Here is a 17,442-nt window from a genome sequence, read left to right on the forward strand (position 1 = left end):
TTCTGAACTTTGGCCCGATGTGCAATACGATCCCCAAACTTTAAATTTATTCAATGGGATCCGTGAACTTTAGCCAAATATTCAATATCGTCTCTGAATTTTTAATTTTTTCAATGTGGTTCTTCGACTTTTGGTACATATTCAATTTAGTCTCTTGACTGTATGAAGATGTTCAATGTCTTCCCTAAACTTAGATTAATGGAAAGACAATATTGAATATTTTCATACAGTTCAGGGACTCATTCAATATGTACCAAGAGTCTAAGGATCACATTGAATAAATTAAAAGTTCAGAAAGACATTGCACGTTAAGCTAAAGTTCATGGACCACATTGCATATTGAGCCAAAATTTATGGACTATTTGCATCGTTATCCCATTAAAATTAATAAAAATGGTCAATTCGAGAAATTGGCTGGTGTTAGTTAGACGATGAGGACTTTACGCCTCGAGAAATATGAGGTCTCATGTTACGTTTTTGTTAGGTGAAACACTTGAGACCTAGCCATATGAAATGGTTCGTTGCATATCCCATCGTCTCGTGAGGTTGGCTTAGTGGACAAAAGAGAAATATAAGTGTGAGAATTAAACGCATGACACAAGTTCGATTTTTCATCATACCATGTGCAATCAATCTTATTTTCGACCCAAGATTTTGACTCGTATCTTAATCGGTGGATTTAATAACAACAATAACAAAGTGTAAACACAATTTCCGTAATTTTTTTCATTATTTGTCCAATAAATTCTTTTTAGCATTTTTTGTTGGGATAATTGTCCAAAAAATTATAAACATATTGTACGGTGGTCTATTCAGTCCTAAAATTTTCAATTATGCCAATTTAATCTTAAACATTGTAACAATTTGCTTATTTTGGCCGGATATTATTGACATGAACGTCGGTCGTCCTAATGGCATGGTCGGTTCTACCGTAGACAATTTTTGCAATTTTCTTAACTTTTTTTCTTTTTTTGTCTTTTTTATCTTTTATTTTTGTTTCCTTTTCTTTTTTCCCTTTTTAGTTTCCTTGTAGCTGGTGGCCGACCTTCAAGGGTCACCCTCGCCAACCACCCCCTCGCCTGTGGCTGGAAAGGGAATAAAAAGGAAAAAGGAAAGGAAAAGGAAAAAAAAAGAAAAGAAGAATTTTTTTTTGAATATTAATAGAATTGCAAAATCGTCCACGTTAGCGACGATCGGTGTCCACGTCATAAATTTCCAACAAAAAATGACCAGAAATGCTAAATTGACAAATCGTCGAAAAGCTTAAAACTAAATTGACACAATTAAAAAGTTTACGACTGAATTGACCATTGTACAATAGATTTATGACTTTTTGGACAATTTTCCCGACTTTTGTCTATTCAAGTAAATTTAATTTTGTCAATTTGTGCGATCAAGCTTATCATAATCTACCATTACTAATATCGCCGTGCCAAAATTTTGATGTCGCTGCCATGACCGCATTAATATATTAAAGAAAAATCATAAATAAGAGCAACACATGGAAAGAGAGAGAGAGGGAGACCACCTCACTCGGCTATCGCCGAGGGCCGACAACCCTCACGTGTCAAGCAAATGCCCGGCCGCAGCCCTCGCCCGCTTAACAACCACCGGCGAGGGTCGAAAACCTTATTTCGCTTATCAAATTTCCGTCCCCAGTAATGCCGCTCATCAATTCGAAAGTGTTATAATGATAGGTAATGAGATAAACTTGACTACACAATCAAAAGAGTTGAAAGGATCCGATTGCCCCAAAAAAAGGTCGAAAGACCACGTTGTACAAAGTTGGATAACTAGGCTCCGTTCGTTTGGCGGAAAATATTCTCCCGGAAAATATTTTTCGGGTTTTCCGATGTTCGGGGGACGGAAAACGTTTTCCGTGGAAAAATATTTTCCTTCCCCCCTCACAAAATAGCCTAAGTCTACGGAAAATGACTTTCGCTTCTTCAAAAGCGGAAATCATTTTCCCGAGCTTCTTCTTCTTCTTCTTCACTAAGGTAGCCTGGCCGCCGCCCGGCCGGCCGCCCGCTGGACGCCGAACGTTAGCCGTCGGTCGCCGCCGCCCGCCGCCAGCCGTCGGTCGCCGGCCCGCCAGGCTGCGGCCGCGCCGCCGCTTGGCCGTCGGTCTCCGGCCCAGCCGGCTGCTGGCCGCGGCCATCGCCGCCGATCGCCCGTCGCCTTGGCTGAAAGCGCCGCCGGCCGCCGAAGCGCCGCCAGCCCGGCCGCGAGGCCGCCGCGGCGCAGCTGCGGCACCCGGTTCTGCCCGCCCGCGCCGCCGTCGGACGCCGAGCGTTGGCCGTCGGTCGCCGGCCCGCCCGCTACCGCCGCCGCCGGTCGCCGCCGCTACCGCCGCCGCCGGACGCCGCCGTCGGTCGCCCAATGAAAAATATTTTCCGAAACTTTTTCATATTGGTCGCCGAACACCGGAAAATTATGTTCCGAGAAAATATTTTTCAGGAAAATGACTTCCGGAAAAATATTTTCCAAAAGAAGAATATTTTACGCCAAACGAACGGAGCCTAAAACTATACTTGGACCTACAAAATGGTAATGACAAAAAAATAAAATAATGACAGTCAATAATAGTACAAGTGGGCCAGTAACATATTCCTTTTCTTCCAATTTAAGCTAGTCTGACCATCAGGGTTTACATCACCCAACTTCAGAGGAGTTCCCTTCTTACCAGCTAGCGTTTGACTTTTGAAAAACTTTGTGCTCCTACCTCCCCAACTCTCAAGGTTGCCTTCAAGGCATTTGATTTTAGACCCAAAGTTCTCCTTTTTCCTCATCAGTGATCATCTAATATTTCAATGCGAATGATCCATTTACTCTACTACTCGATCCTTTTTCTCTTCGTACATGTGATGGGGACATATCACATACCAGTCAACATAGTGCACTCTCGAATTTAAAAAAATTTCACGAGGAACCGGCGAATACTCCCATGTCGATCTCACCAAACCTCTCTTGGCTCCAGCCGCCGAGCCTCTCCGTCGTCGGATCACCAAGTTAATTGACCTAAACAAAGAGCACCTAACAAAGTAGTTTTTGGTTTCCGCACAGAGCTCGGGTGCGCACACTAGTGAGAACAAAAGTACGTTTTGGTGAAGAAACTCTTGTGATTAAAGTATTCCCAACTTTCGACCCAAAAAAAAAAAAAGCATTCCAAACTAACGTGAAGGCAGAACTGACGGACAGATGAACTGCGGAAAGTAGAAAATTGCCAATAGGGAATAATTATTGTAAATGAAAGCTCAGAAGCTCCTAACTACCATGATTAAACATTCATTCAACGGCTTCTCTCCACAGGTCCCTTGCTCAATCAATCCACGCATAAACCAGAACGGCCAAGGTCCAGGGGGGAGAAATGAAGCAACGATGTGAAACGCCTTTATCGACTGAGCAACATACTCTTATACTAGAGGAATGATCGTATTGATCGGAACACAAAGATGCAGCGCCTCTTAGGAGAAGAGGACCATTTCCTTGCTAAAAAGTTCGCCACAGCTCCTCTTAGGAGCTCAAGGTATAAACTGCCCAAGTTATATCAAGAAGAGCACCATTTCCTTGCTACAAAGGTAGCTAAAACACTGCCGTATATTATAAAGTTTCTGTTTGTCTTCCCTCCACTACAACAGAAAACTACAGGAACCACGCATTGACTAACATGGATGATGTGGTGCTTCTAAAAAGCTGGCCAAACAATCCATCTCTCTGATACGACCACTTAAAAGTTATAACAAGTGGCACATGTAAAAGGTTCCTACCATAATCTACGCTGGGCAATCAGATTTTAAAGCAGAAGAAAGCACAACATATGTAACTACGCAAAATGCAAGGACCGAGTAGCTGCATAGTGCTTCGGTGTATTTGGAGAAGCATCAATCTGGCTCCATTTGATCAAAGTAATTCGCTATTAGGATCCAAAAGCCAAAGAGCATAAGTATGAAAGCTTGATACTTGATTTTACATTCTCAGTGGAGATAACTAAGGCGAGATTTCTTCGTTATCTCTGCTTGCTATCTTTACAATAAGATAAATTTTAAATCAAGCCATGCAATGATTCGGATGATAAGAGCACGCTGTAGATATATACTAATGTGGCCAAAAATAATAAAATCACCGACTCCCTTCTCAAATGTCAAGGGCCTGACAGCTTACAAGCTCTGCGGATCCCGCATTTTTAGTGGCTATGACCTTCCAAAGATTTCTTTCTGATTCCACCTTGAAGACAGAATCTTCTGCTAAAGATGATGAAACCATTGGAAAGGGATTGAGATTGTTCTGCACATCTGCTTGCATAACCGATATATTGTTATTTGCATCTCTAGTGATAACATGAAGCTTGCCCAGTAAACTAGCAAGTAAATAGGGAGACTCTGAATCAGCAAAATCACGAATAGGAACTTCTTCCGCAATGACTTTCCAAACATCATCTTGGTGATCGTATACCTTGATCTTAGCACTATCAAGAGAACTAGAAGGATCCAACGAATACAACTCCCCTTCCACAGTGACACTCAATTTTGTGCCTGCCTGCCTTGCAGGCCAACCTTCGCCCATGCCAGACGGCATTTCGACCCATGAATTCATCTCAGGATCATATACTTCTCCTCCAACATCTACAAAGAAAGGCCAGCAGTACAAACTTTGAGGCACTAGCAAGCTTCCCCTGTATGAAGTCATTCCAGTGGCAATAGGCTTAAGTAGATCTGCAAGGAATGCAGTAGGAAGCACCTGAGCTTTGGCAAAAGGCATGCTCGGTATTTGGGACCATAAACCAGTGAGGGGGTCATACACTTCTGCCGATTGAAGTGGGGTCAAACCACCACGACCACGAGTGACCCCACCAACAACATAAAGCTTATTGTTCAATATGCCTGTCTTACAATAGGCTCTGCCAATGGACATGGGACTTGCTTCACTCCACGCATTTAGAGCGGGATCATATCGCCAAACACTTGTCAAGACCGAGGCTCTAGAAAAGCCACCGATCACATAGAGGCATCCATTAACAGCCCCAACTGCACATCCACAAAAAGCCATCCGATCTAATCCGTCCTTTCTCCCGAGCCAGCCCCTGATGACATCTGCAATTCTAATACTTGAACCCATCACGTTCCACATCCGTAGGCTTCCAAGGCCTTTCCTTGATTCATCTTCAAAGGAAACCATAGGCATCGGGGGCAACCTTTGCCATCTTCTTGACAAAGGATCCAAAGCATGCCACAAAAGCTTATCCTCATCCACCTTGGTCAAAATATAAAGCCATTCCTCAGATGTTCCGAGCTCCTTCCTCAAACTGTAGAGTTCCGCACTTGTAATCGCATTTTTCCAAGATCGTGACACCGACTTTACCTTCAAATAGCAGATTTTGGGAAGTCTGGCCAAGATCTGAAATGATATCTCGTCCGGAAGGCTGGGTATCAACCTCGTATCGTCCTCGAACGAGCTTGATGACACCTTCTGCCTCTTGCAAATTTCACCTGGCGCGATCTCGTAGGTCTCCCTCGCACCACATCTGGAACCATTTAAGCTCAGAATAGCCCCCATCAGTACTCGGAGCAGAGATGATTCAGATCATCCAAAGCTGGGTTGATCTCCCCCAAACTGCATGGACCAATACAAAGCGACCCAAATCAAGGAAAAGGGTAGAACGAACTAGAGACAGCAAATTTTTTTTTTTTTATAGAGCCGTTTATGTAAGCAATTACATAAGCGAAGCAGATATGACAACAAAATTGCTACGTTACATAAAGCTGGAAGCGTCCAGTCAACAATGGGTAGCGGGAAAAAAAAGAAAACCCAAAAAGAAAAGGCCCTGGATGCTTACATAAAGATCACAAAATCGGCGGAAATTCAACTGGCCCGGGGCAAAGAAATACAACTATAACCAATAAAGAAACTTTTTTTCCCATCAAACCCTTCATTCGCACGTTCTTAAAATAATCGCCGCATGTGAATATGCAAAACTTCAGAATCAAGAAGAGCCGTGGAGCTGGAAACCTCCCTCACACTCAATTCCCTCTTTTCCCCTTTTCCCCTCAGGGCAAACCCAAAGGAACCCGAATCAATCGAGCAAAGATCCGACCCGTCCGAGCATCGTCTCCACCAAATTGAAGGGCCGCGGCGACCCAAACCCTAAAACTCCCGACCCATTTCGAGAAAACGGGATCATTGGCATCCCCAAGGAAAACAAGATTCGGCCGAAAAGCACAAGAATCACGAAAACCCATCATCGCAAAACAACCGAGCAGAAGGTGGCCGGTCGCTTTCGAAGAAAGGCACCGCTACCCCCAGATGAAGAAACGGGTCCGATTCCACCGAGAACAGAGAGGGGGAGGGAAGAGACGTACCTGCGCAGCCGACGAAGCAGGAGATGCCTACTGAGGGATCGGCGGGTTCGAATGGAATTCACCCATCGCGGACGCGCACGGACGAGCTCAGTACCGTCACACACACAGAGCGCGAGGGAGAGAGAGAGAGAAGAGAGAGGCGTTTCGCGGGTGAAACAGGGGAACCTAATCGCGCACGATGATGATGCACGGGGGAAGATGCTATGCACGGGGGAAGATGTGGGGTGGGCGGGATTCACGAACAAGCCGTACGTCACTTCTACACACAAGTAATCATTTGTGTGTCGCGCGTCTCCTCCCTCTCGCACGTTCATTTATTTGTTTCTGTCGAAACTCTTCGCATTTATTTAGGCTCCGTTTATTTGGTAAAAAATGCAGACTTTTTAGGAAAATATTTTTCAGAAGATTAACGTTTGATGGAAAATCTGATTTGATTTTTTTTTTTTTGGTAAAGAATCTGATTTGATTGTTTTAAAGAGTTAATATCATGAAAAATTTTAAATTAGTAAATTTATCCCAGATTAATTTTTTTAACTGCTAAAAACCCTCCAGCTGGTACACTCGTGGTAAATTTACCCTCCGTTAATTTCCGTATTTTACCGTCAAATTACTAAGTTGAATAATATGTGACAATAAATAGGTGTACTAATTGGGTTTTACTATCCGTCTATCACAGGTGTACCTTTACTTTCCGTCTATCACATGTGTGCTAATTTGTGATTTTCGTGGTATCAATCCGATTTAATAAAAGGTAAATTTATCAGAAATGTATCAGTTTGAAATTTTTAGTAGTCAAAAAAGTTAGTTTTGGATAAATTTGTTACAAGTGTAGCAGTTTTGAGTTTTTCGTGATATTAACCACATTTTAAATAGACATGCATTATTCGAGCGCTAAGAACTTATGTATGGGCAATCAGGGGACCAAATATGGGCACTAAAATCCCGAGTCCGGCCTTGATGGACCTGAACCGAGCGTTGGGGATTGAGGCACATGCACCTAGGTCTTGGGCACAGGAACCAAATCGAACCAGCTAGTTTCAAGCGATTTCTATTTCTCGATTCCCGATTCTAGGTGCAAAACCAAACAGCTCGGACCGGACTAATATGTTGTTTCTTTTCGTTTATCTTTTCTTTTAAAGAGTAAAGAAAAATAAATCGCCAAAGCCCTAAATCGGAAATGTTTAACTTGGGAATCGGACCAGGACCAAACAGTTTGGCTCTCGATTCTAGAATGGAACTGGCCTAACTCGGGAACTTATCACCCCTATGGGTATGTGCTCTCAAGGGTGCCGGAAAAAACCCCCAAGCGTGGTGATTCATACTTGGTCTTGAGCGCAAAGGACGGTCGTGCTGCCCACTTGAACTGACCTGGGTAATTGATAAAGCGACTTTAAAATGGGAAATAATGAAGATGGCTAGGGTACTCTAGGTTCCGGTTCAACATCCCTTGGAAGATTTTTGTTTTCGCTCTACTTTGCTCTTGAAAATTCTAAAAATGAGTCGATTAATCGCAATTCGCCACGTTAAAAGGGGTTTTTCCAAAAGGGAAACCAAAAAAAACTTTTAAATCGTCTTGCCCCAATACTTCAAATTCTTACTAAAAGTGCCTCCCGAAGATGCTTTGCGGTCGATTTCGGATCTTATCAATGTAGCGCACACAGGCGAAATCACAAAGACGGATTGTAACAAGCGAAAGGACAACGTTTGTTTTCCGCATTGTACCCAGCTTTTGTGCCTCCAACATTTAACGTATGTATCCTAGCCAAAATTTAAGAACATCGTGAACGCAAGTAAAGAATTATAAGACCAAGGACTTCCAAATGGTACATACCTTGTTCACCCACCCACAGAGCTCCATTGTCCCATCTCTTTTAAGTTTTGTGAAACAAACAAAAAAGAGGTCCTATCTCAATGCCACATGACATTGACATAAAAAAAAAATTGAACAAAAATAAAAATAAATTAATTAAAAAAGACATAGAGAGAGGAGGGGAAGGAAAGGCAAGAGGAGGTGTGAATGAACAGAGAGCTATCACCGGCTTCATGCCTCCATTCATATGGTTATAAAATTGTTTTATCTATATGTTTTAAGCTAAGATTGTTATTTATCTATTTTTGTATTTTTCAAAGATACCCTTTTATCAAAATTTAAAACTAAGCGTTGCTCTCTCTTTGATCGACTTGCAACCCAATTCACACGTCCAATCAATTAAATAATCCCTTGTAAAAAAGGAGTTAGTTAACGAGCACACTCATTAAGCAACCGACGTACTAAGAAGACTTTATACTTTTCGATGTATCGATTGTCCTTATGTTATGCGCAATTATTTAGCTAACGTTTCGAGGACACTCTTCAACGGGACCCTTTGAAAAAGAAAACCAATTATTCATTCACGATCGGAACACTCGCGCTTTCTAAACGTTATTGTTTAATTGCACTTTCTACATGTGGGGCGGCAAGTGGATGAACGAGTGAATGTAGTTCGTTTCGTTTTAGCTACGGAAAAAGCCAGAAGACTGCGTGTGTTGACCCCGTGACGGATGATGTTTCAACAATCTACGCTCAAATCAATCAATCAATCATGAACCTAAAAAAAGACATCAAAAGTCTTTGCGTGGGCGCTCCGGTGGACGTAATCAGCAAGTGTGTTTCGGTGTGTGCGCGCTTGCGAGATTGATGGTTGTTGGCGTGCAACTTGAGTTCAGTTCTCACTTCTCATGTGTGCTTTGGAAGATGTGGGGACAGGTGCATTTCGATGAGAGTCGTTGGTAAGTGATGAAGTCATTGCTTGTTTGAGGAAATGGACGTTCGGCGTAGGTTTCGGGAATCGGGGAGCGATCCGTTTCGTGACATTTCGAGGCTTTTTGACGCGTGATTGGGAGGATTTGAACGGGCGATCTCTACTTTTCGAGGTGAAAGTTCCCCGAGTCCTCGACCGAGTATGCCGGCTTTGGGAGATTAAGCTTTTCTGGATTATGAACTTTACTCCTGGTGTCTTGCCCAGGGTTTAGGCAAGGACGAGGTTTGGAAGCATGTTTGAAGAAGTTAAGAGGTCTCGGGTTTGGTCACCGGGATGCATGTGAACCAATGCGCAAGCACAAACTCGCGGGGTTAAAAAAAAAAATTGAGCTCTAATGAATTGGTTGCGTGGTTAAGCGGTCACTCTCTGTATTTAAATTCTATGGTCTCCTATTCAAAGTAATTTGGGACCCTGCCCTATTAATATGACTTAACGAGTGTAAACAGGGACGATTTACGTGTATCGATGGGGACCGGTCGAGCCGAAATTTCGGACTGTTTTAGGGCCCGTTTGGTAACGTGTCAAATAGTGAAAATTTCTGTTCTTTTGTTCCCAGAAATAGTTTGGGAACAGAAATGCGTTTGGTAAACTTTTTGTTCCTGGGCACATTTTTACAAAAATTTGTACCGAGAAACAGTTTTGGAAGAGAAACAAGAAGTAAAAAAAAGTTGCTTCTTGTTTCTCGGCACAATTTTGAGAATCAGTTTTTTTTCTTTTTTTTATTTTCTTATTTTTGTGTTGTTCTTCCCTGGCTGAGCCGGCCGCCGGTCGCTGGCGGCCGGCGACCGGCTATGGCCAAAGAAGAAAATGGGTAAAAAAAATAAAATTTAAACAATTCAAAATATTATTAAAATATTATTTGGGAACAGAAATTTTGTATAGTTACCAAACGCATTTCTGTTCTTTTCTACTCTAGGAATAGAAATTTTGGACAGTTTATCAAACGCCTTCAAATACTCAGAAATTGTTTCCGGGCACAGAATAAAAAAAAATCATTTCTGTTCAGAAATAGCTCCCGGGCACAGAATTGTATTCATGCGCAGCCTTAGAATGTGTTATGGTCCCCGGGTTGGCCTACAGTTTACTAAGTTTTGGGCTGGGCTACAGGTGTCCGTGAGATTGATAGTAGTTGGCGTACAACACTTTGTGTTCAATTGTCACGTGTCCTTAGAAACTGTGGAAAATGCAATTCCATGGGAGTCGTTGGTAAATGATGAAACTATTTGCTTGTTTGAAGAATTGGATGTTTGCGTAGGTTTTGGGAATTGGGGTAGCAATCCATCTTGCGTGTGCTGTTTTAGGTTTTTGACGGATGACTTCTGAAACTTTTCTGAATAATTTCGAAGCACGAGCACAGAGGTCCGGCTATGTCAAAAACTAACGGTATGCCCTGCGAACTCACAAACTGGTCGACTTTAGATTTCTAACCTGTGCATGTGGTCCTTACCCGAAGCCTTATGCATAGAATTGATAATACTTGAACGGGTGGTTTCCACTTCCGAAGGTAGAAACCCCCGACGCCCCCACCAAGTAAACCAATCCCAAGGATCGAACTTTTTTTGACTCGAACTTTTACTTTTGGCGATCTTGCCTAGGGTTCAGGTGAGGATGAGCTCGGAACCACGTTTGGAGAAGTTAAAAGGTCTTGGATTTGATCAAGGACGGACTAAATAGAGTTTTAATCCCTAATTGCGCGGTCAAGCATTCGATCTCAATTGGTCGACTTAATGTGATTAGTGAATGTGGACCGGGACGATTTACGCGTATCGATGGAGATTGGTCGAGCCGAGATTTCGATCTACCGGGGTCATTTAGAATGTGCTATGGCCTACAGGTTGGCATGCAACTTACAAAGTAATGGGCCGGGCTCCTACATCCATGGGCCGGGCTCCTACATCCATGGGCCCAGCCCAGCAAGAATGCAAGGGTCAAGGCCCCTCTTGAAGGTCCATGCCTGCCTGCCCGCCAGTGCCTTCTCTCCTACACGAACTGAAGAAAGAAAATGAGTTTTTGAGTTAATTACTCTGGCCTCCCTCCAATTTTGATCAAATTATTCAGGCACCCCGCATATTTTCATAAATTACTTTGGGACCCCGTAGGTATCGCTCAAAATTACTTGGACCCCACCTTTATTTTCATAAACTGCTCTAATACCCCTTCCGTGTATTCAGAATTTACTTTAAGACCCTGTCGGTGTCGGTTGGTTGAGACAAAAGAATAACTATAATTTCTTTATGTCTAGTTGTTTCCTGAAACATTTTTAAACTATTTTTTTTAATTCTATAAACTAAAGTTTAGTTATTTGTAAGTGATTTTCAAAACAATTTATGCTTTCTAAAAATAACTTTTAGCATTTTTACCGTTTCTTACTTCAAATACACACTGAGAGGTGTGTAAGTATTTTTTTAATCTACTTTATATTGACGATTTGATATTTCTATCATTTCGATCAAAATTCCTATTTTGGTGAAAACGCTTTCTTTTACGGTTCACTTTTTAATTGTATTCGCTCCTGCTCTCTTGAATTCTTAAGAGAACTAGCACCGCCGACAAACCAATCAAAGGAACCTCGCTTTTTCTCATCAAAGCAACATCATTTTCTCAATTCAAAACGTAGTCGCAGGAAGAGAAATTAATCGCATTATATAGGATCTCGAAACCAATATAGCTCGATTTCATATGGATAATATCAATAAGCACATATAGTGATTTGCAATCGAGACAAAAGTGATGGTTTTTTTTCCCCCCTCAACATTGGGAATTTCGGTACATTCATGTAGATACTCTTAGCTGGAAGCTTGAAAACAGAGGCACCGAAATGGTCCACGTGGTCAACATGAAGACGTGGAAGAGGATGGAGCTCAAGTTCCTATTGGTCCGTAATCTATCCAAATGTCACTCGCTTGGATTTCCTTGCCAGATTTCGTTTATCCAACTTGGACCCTCCAGGAACATTGATTTAGATTCTCTCCCTCAATCTCAACTCTCAGTCAAACATCTAGGACTCATACAATTGAGACACACATTTAGAGAGAGAGAGAGAGAGAGAGAGAGAGAGAGAGAGAGGCCGACATGGCGGCGACTTCCGGTGCGGTGGTGAACGGGCTGGGGTCGGCCTTCTTGAGCGGGGGGAGGAGGAGCCGGTCCTTGTTGAGGGCAGCCGGCTTCGGGGCCAAGGCGGGGAGCGGAGCCGGCTCTAGGAACTTGGTGGTCGTCGCGGCGGCTCAGCCCAAGAAGTCTTGGATCCCCGGCGTGAGGGGCGGCGGTAACTTCATCGACCCCGAGTGGCTCGACGGCTCGTAAGTGTCTCCCTCTGCCCACATACTTGTCTCCGGAGGGATGGTATCGTATGTTCAAAACAAGTTCCTAGATAAGTTTTAGAGAATTCATTATCCCAACACATATGATGCTGAAATCTATGTAGGTTTCGCTCAACTTGTATGATGTGGCCTAACATTACTACTTTGAAAAATAATCAAACTGCAGGCTCCCAGGTGATTACGGGTTCGACCCGCTCGGGCTTGGCAAGGACCCGGCATTCCTCAAGTGGTACCGAGAGGCGGAGCTCATCCACGGCCGGTGGGCCATGACCGCGGTGGTCGGCATCTTCGTGGGCCAGGCCTGGAGTGGCATCCCGTGGTTCGAGGCCGGGGCCGACCCCGGCGCGATCGCCCCGTTCTCCTTCGGTTCCCTCCTTGGGACTCAACTCATCCTCATGGGGTGGGTCGAGAGCAAGCGGTGGGTCGACTTCTTCAACCCGGACTCGCAGTCGGTGGAGTGGGCCACGCCGTGGTCAAAGACCTCCGAGAACTTCGCCAACGCCACGGGCGATCAGGGCTACCCAGGAGGCAAGTTCTTCGACCCGCTCGGCCTCGCCGGGACGATCAAGGACGGGGTCTACATTCCGGACGCTGAGAAGCTGGAGAGGTTGAAGCTGGCCGAGATCAAGCATGCCCGGCTTGCTATGGTGGCCATGTTGATCTTTTACTTCGAGGCTGGGCAGGGCAAGACCCCGCTTGGGGCTCTTGGATTGTAAAGAGTTTGAACTTGAATGAACCAAAAATGGCTGTAGATAAATTGGATTTGGGGAAAAAATTGACAGCTTAGAACCTCCAATGTTGTATGAGAAATCGTGTCCCCTGCGAACTATTTCATCCCATGATTCGTTGCTAGAAACTAGTGATGTGTTTGTAAGAGAGTTTATGATATGATAAATCATGATCGAGAAAGTATTCTATGTAACCAGAAGTTGCCCACATGTTGAGTGATTGCGTAGAAGATATCATATGAGGAAGTTTAGTTTTGATACTATTAATCGAATACCAGGGGTACATCCATTACATAAAGGAGATTTTTCATATGGAATTCATCGAAGAGGGCAATGATCAGTCATTTAAAGCATAAGGATTCAAATTCAAAGCACAGCAGAATTTTTAGTAAATGGACGTTGCAGTCTCTGTACTTACGGTTACAAAGGCAAAGCCAAGACATTACCAGAATATTGTTCCTTTTTTGCTAATAACATACACCAAAGTACATTGCCAAAGAAAATCTTTTGCGAATTTGCGAAAATCAGATTGCCCCAAACTGAAAAGTTGCTAGATTGATGATATAAACCCAGAAAGATAAACGATCCTCTCCATAGACAACCTGGATTCTGCAATGAGGATGGTGATTGACACAGAGAGGTAGTAAAGAATCGTTAGGTGGTCAAAACCGAGGGAACAATATTAAGATGAAGTAGTTCAATAACGGACAAAGTATAAACAGCCTGGCAATGAATTGTCAGCTGAGAAGTTCCAGCGCAGATGCAACAAAACCGTCTTGGAGTTGGATCCATATTCAAACAAAGACATCTAATAGTTGTGGCATGATTTCAACTAGGAGTATATCCGCGATTCAATCGAGCATCCAAGCATCTATAAGCAATTTCCACTCCGCTATGATCGTCGCCGAATTCCCATAGAAACAAGCACGTCCGCCTTCTGATTGTTCGGCATAATGGGTCCTTCAAAGTCGCTCAGAAAATCATTCTTAGCCTTATTCATCTTGCTGCTAAACCTTCGGATCACCGGAAGTAGTGATTCTTCGCTAGGTTACAATGGAGACGAGAGAGACGCTCTTTATGCTCTGAGAGCCGCTTTCAATAATCCTTTCTTGAACAAAAACTGGACTAGCATACATTGTTATATGGATGAACCGCCGAGATGGTACGGTATTCAGTGCAACAATGGCCGGGTCACAGGAATAGTACTGGAAGGTATGGAGCTGAAAGGGATGATCAGTTTTGACGCCCTCATTCACTTCTCCGAGCTATCCATCCTGAGCTTCAAGAACAATGCTCTTCAAGGGAGAATAATGAATTTTTCAAGTAACCAGAAGTTGGCCAGAATCGACCTCTCGGGGAACAAGTTCCACTGTCCAATCTCGGAGTCGCTCCTGAGTCTAGCTCTACTAGCATCATTGCAGCTCCAGAACAACAACTTGACAGGGGAAATCCCGGAGTTTAAACAATCTACCTTGATCTCCTTCAATGTGTCCAACAACAATATAAGCGGGCCAATCCCATTGAAGCAAACTTTCCAATTGTTCGGCAGGGAGTCATACTTGGGCAACCCAGGACTATGCGGACCACCCACGCATAAGTCCTGTGGTAACTCAAGCTTCCAGGAGTCAGCGAGCAATAGCCTGTCATCTTCCAATCCTTCTGGAAATGCAGATAATAGTACTGAAAAAAGCAAGAATCCTTCCAATTCTGGCTTTCGCATTCTTTCTCTGCTATTCAGCGTGGTGGCTCTACATGCTGTGATCTTTCTCTGTATCTTGTCCTATAAGAAGGCCAAGAAGCTCAAACGATTCATGAACCAAGAGAATAGCAGAGAAGAAGAAGCAGAAAACGAGAAAGAAGAGAAAAGCGAGGTGGTCGAGAGCGGCAGATTCGTAGAGAGGGGAAAAGATAGGGGGAAGCTTATATTCCTGGCAAAAGGTGGGGGGTTCAAATTGAGTGATCTTTTGAAGGCATCTCCGGAGGAAATCGGGAAAGGCGTCTTTGGGAACACCTACAAGGCGATCTTGGATGATGGGAAAGCCCTCGTGGTGAAGATTTTGAGGGATCTAAAGCCAATGACTAGAAAGGAGTTCACGAGGCAATTGCAGTTGCTGGCCTATCAAAAGCACCCAAATCTGATTTCTCCTCTCGCCTGCTTCTTCTCTAAGCAACAAAAGCTGTTGATCTACAGACACGCAGAGAAAGGCAACTTGTTTGACCGCATTCACGGCAAGCTCTCCCTATCTCTCTTATGGCATTCAAACCAAATCTATTTGTGTCCAGGAAAGCACATCAATGACCAGGAACAACACCATTCACCAACACCCTAGTATTAGCCTTAGCATTTCCCTCTATACTCATTCAGCAACAAGTCATTCGTCATTAGACATTCTATTACTTGGTAATTAGTCTTAGAAACATAAGGAACTAAATAAAATTAGTAGAACCCAGCATAGCAAGTTCAAAAGAACCACCTAACTTTTAGAGCTATGGAACCTAATCACATATTTAAAATACGTAATTCCTATAACAAGTAAATGACAAAAGCAAGCAAATTCTACCATTGAAAGCTGCTGGGTTGATCAGATATCAGTAAACACCGGTTCCAGCCGCCGATCAGTTCCATGCTGTGGCCTTGAAAGCTGCATGCTAGTTTGTGACACTAGTGCATATTGTGATTGTCATCTAATGAAAATCACTACCGCAGGAGGAAGGGGAAGCAAAGAGCGGGTGCCATTCAGGTGGAACTCCAGACTATCAGCTGCTCTAGGCGTGGCTCGTGCCCTACACTACCTTAACGTGAACTCCAACTCAAGACCAAATGTGATCGTCCCACATGGGAACCTGAAATCAAGCAATGTCCTCCTCAATCAAGATGACACCGTCCTTGTCTCTGACTACGGCCTCTCCTCTCTCATTGCACTCCCCATTGCCGTGAAATCCATGGTCTGCTTCAAATCCCCTGAATACCAAACCACGCAACTGATCTGCGAGAAGACCGATGTCTGGAGCTACGGTTGTCTGCTTCTCGAACTACTCACTGGCCGAGTCTGCGCCAATGGGGCCCCACCGGGAGTCCATGGCGTAGATCTCTGCAGCTGGGTTCGCTGGGCAGTGAGAGAGGAATGGACCGCCGAGATCTTCGACTCCGAGTTCAGAAAGGAGAAAAGGTTATCCGATGGGATGTACAAGTTGCTGCTGATAGCGATACAGTGCAGTGATCGGTCGCCTGATAGGCGTCCTGAGATGGCGGATATCGTGTACCAGATTGAGTATATTAAGGTGGTCGACGATTGCGAGGACGACTCTGTCACGTCGCATGACGACATTGTTCAAAGCTCCTGGTGATGACAATAAATAAATGATAAGGGCTTTTGTTAGGTTGGCTGTGAAACAGATCGTATTGTTTCATGTTATTGAATCTTCTTTGAACTGTGTCCGAACAACATTAACACACGAAAACAAAGAAGACATGGAGTTCGCAAAACAATGGTATCTGCGATTATTGATGCTACAGAGATCAGTATCTGTCATGGGTTGGCTTGCTCAAAATAACTGTTATCCTTCTATTGTGCGCCTCTTTTCAATTTCGATCTGTACGCAGGATAATTAAAGTTCCCCATAACAAGTCAGGAAGCTCATATAGCATAGTATGTAGTTGCATAGTCAAGTACCAGCCAGTGCATGGTGCGCTTCTTGTCAATTACTTGTTCCCGTTGACTAATCACCATTAGCAACGCCAAACCGAAAAATTTCAACTAAATTGTCAATTGGTCAGTCTATCCTTGACGAGCCATTATAGCATGATCCCGGTTTTCGTGAAGGGCAGTGGCAACTTCATCAATCCTGAGTGCCTCGACCGCTCATAAGTGGACAGAGGGAATATATTTGCACTTTTTTAAAATTTTACAATTCGATTGCGTATTCGCCATAAGTTTTAGGACTTCTGCTATATATATCCTTAAAAGTATTATGTACCATGAGATTGAAAAGGCCAATTTCTGTCGCTGATAGAGAACAAAGTGACCGAGTTTGCTATTATTCCATTATTTTCATCAGACGAGTTCCTAGATAAGTTTTAGATGATGCATTAATCCAAGACAAAATGATACTGAAATCTTTATAGGTCCACTCGGTTTGTATAATTTGGCCTAACATTAACACTTTGAAATCCTGCTCTCATCTAAATCGAGAATAATGATAAGAATGTATTATTTAAATTCCGTTCTTCTCTAAA

The 17,442-nt window shown here is 43.4% G+C and overlaps 3 protein-coding genes across 3 annotated transcripts; 2 read left to right on the top strand and 1 right to left on the bottom strand.

The window, feature by feature from the left end:
- Nucleotides 1-3,895: 3,895 nt before the first annotated feature.
- LOC115691456 (F-box/kelch-repeat protein At1g22040) lies at nucleotides 3,896-6,524 on the bottom strand. The gene is made up of 2 exons (XM_030618080.2): nucleotides 6,357-6,524; nucleotides 3,896-5,610 (listed from the first exon to the last, which is right to left on the bottom strand). The coding sequence occupies exon 2, from the start codon at nucleotides 5,551-5,553 to the stop codon at nucleotides 4,135-4,137; it is 1,419 nt and encodes a 472-aa protein (XP_030473940.1). The 5' UTR covers nucleotides 5,554-5,610; nucleotides 6,357-6,524; the 3' UTR covers nucleotides 3,896-4,134.
- Nucleotides 6,525-12,179: 5,655 nt separating this feature from the next.
- LOC115691458 (chlorophyll a-b binding protein CP24 10A, chloroplastic-like) lies at nucleotides 12,180-13,386 on the top strand. The gene is made up of 2 exons (XM_030618083.2): nucleotides 12,180-12,456; nucleotides 12,644-13,386. The coding sequence occupies exons 1-2, from the start codon at nucleotides 12,230-12,232 to the stop codon at nucleotides 13,191-13,193; spliced, it is 777 nt and encodes a 258-aa protein (XP_030473943.1). The 5' UTR covers nucleotides 12,180-12,229; the 3' UTR covers nucleotides 13,194-13,386.
- A 691-nt stretch (nucleotides 13,387-14,077) lies between these two features.
- Nucleotides 14,078-16,553, top strand: LOC115691451 (probable inactive receptor kinase At2g26730). Its single transcript, XM_030618073.2, has 2 exons — nucleotides 14,078-15,434; nucleotides 15,913-16,553. Exons 1-2 carry the CDS (start codon nucleotides 14,159-14,161, stop codon nucleotides 16,551-16,553), a joined length of 1,917 nt encoding a protein of 638 aa, XP_030473933.1. The 5' UTR covers nucleotides 14,078-14,158.
- The last annotated feature ends 889 nt before the right edge of the window (nucleotides 16,554-17,442 follow it).

Source organism: Syzygium oleosum, unplaced genomic scaffold (assembly GCF_021117445.2).
Source record: "Syzygium oleosum isolate NSW1041296 unplaced genomic scaffold, Sole_v2.1 Sole_v2.27, whole genome shotgun sequence".
Classification (NCBI taxonomy): Eukaryota; Viridiplantae; Streptophyta; class Magnoliopsida; order Myrtales; family Myrtaceae; genus Syzygium; species Syzygium oleosum.

Bases quoted from the DNA above. Each gene is read 5' to 3' on its own strand.
- LOC115691456 (XM_030618080.2), bottom strand. From the start codon at position 5,553: ATGGGGGCTATTCTGAGCTTAAATGGTTCCAGATGTGGTGCGAGGGAG.
- LOC115691458 (XM_030618083.2), top strand. From the start codon at position 12,230: ATGGCGGCGACTTCCGGTGCGGTGGTGAACGGGCTGGGGTCGGCCTTC. The intron at 12,457-12,643 runs GTAAGTGTCTCC...ATCAAACTGCAG, and splicing joins CCCGAGTGGCTCGACGGCTC to GCTCCCAGGTGATTACGGGT.
- LOC115691451 (XM_030618073.2), top strand. From the start codon at position 14,159: ATGGGTCCTTCAAAGTCGCTCAGAAAATCATTCTTAGCCTTATTCATC. The intron at 15,435-15,912 runs GCAAGCTCTCCC...TCACTACCGCAG, and splicing joins CTTGTTTGACCGCATTCACG to GAGGAAGGGGAAGCAAAGAG.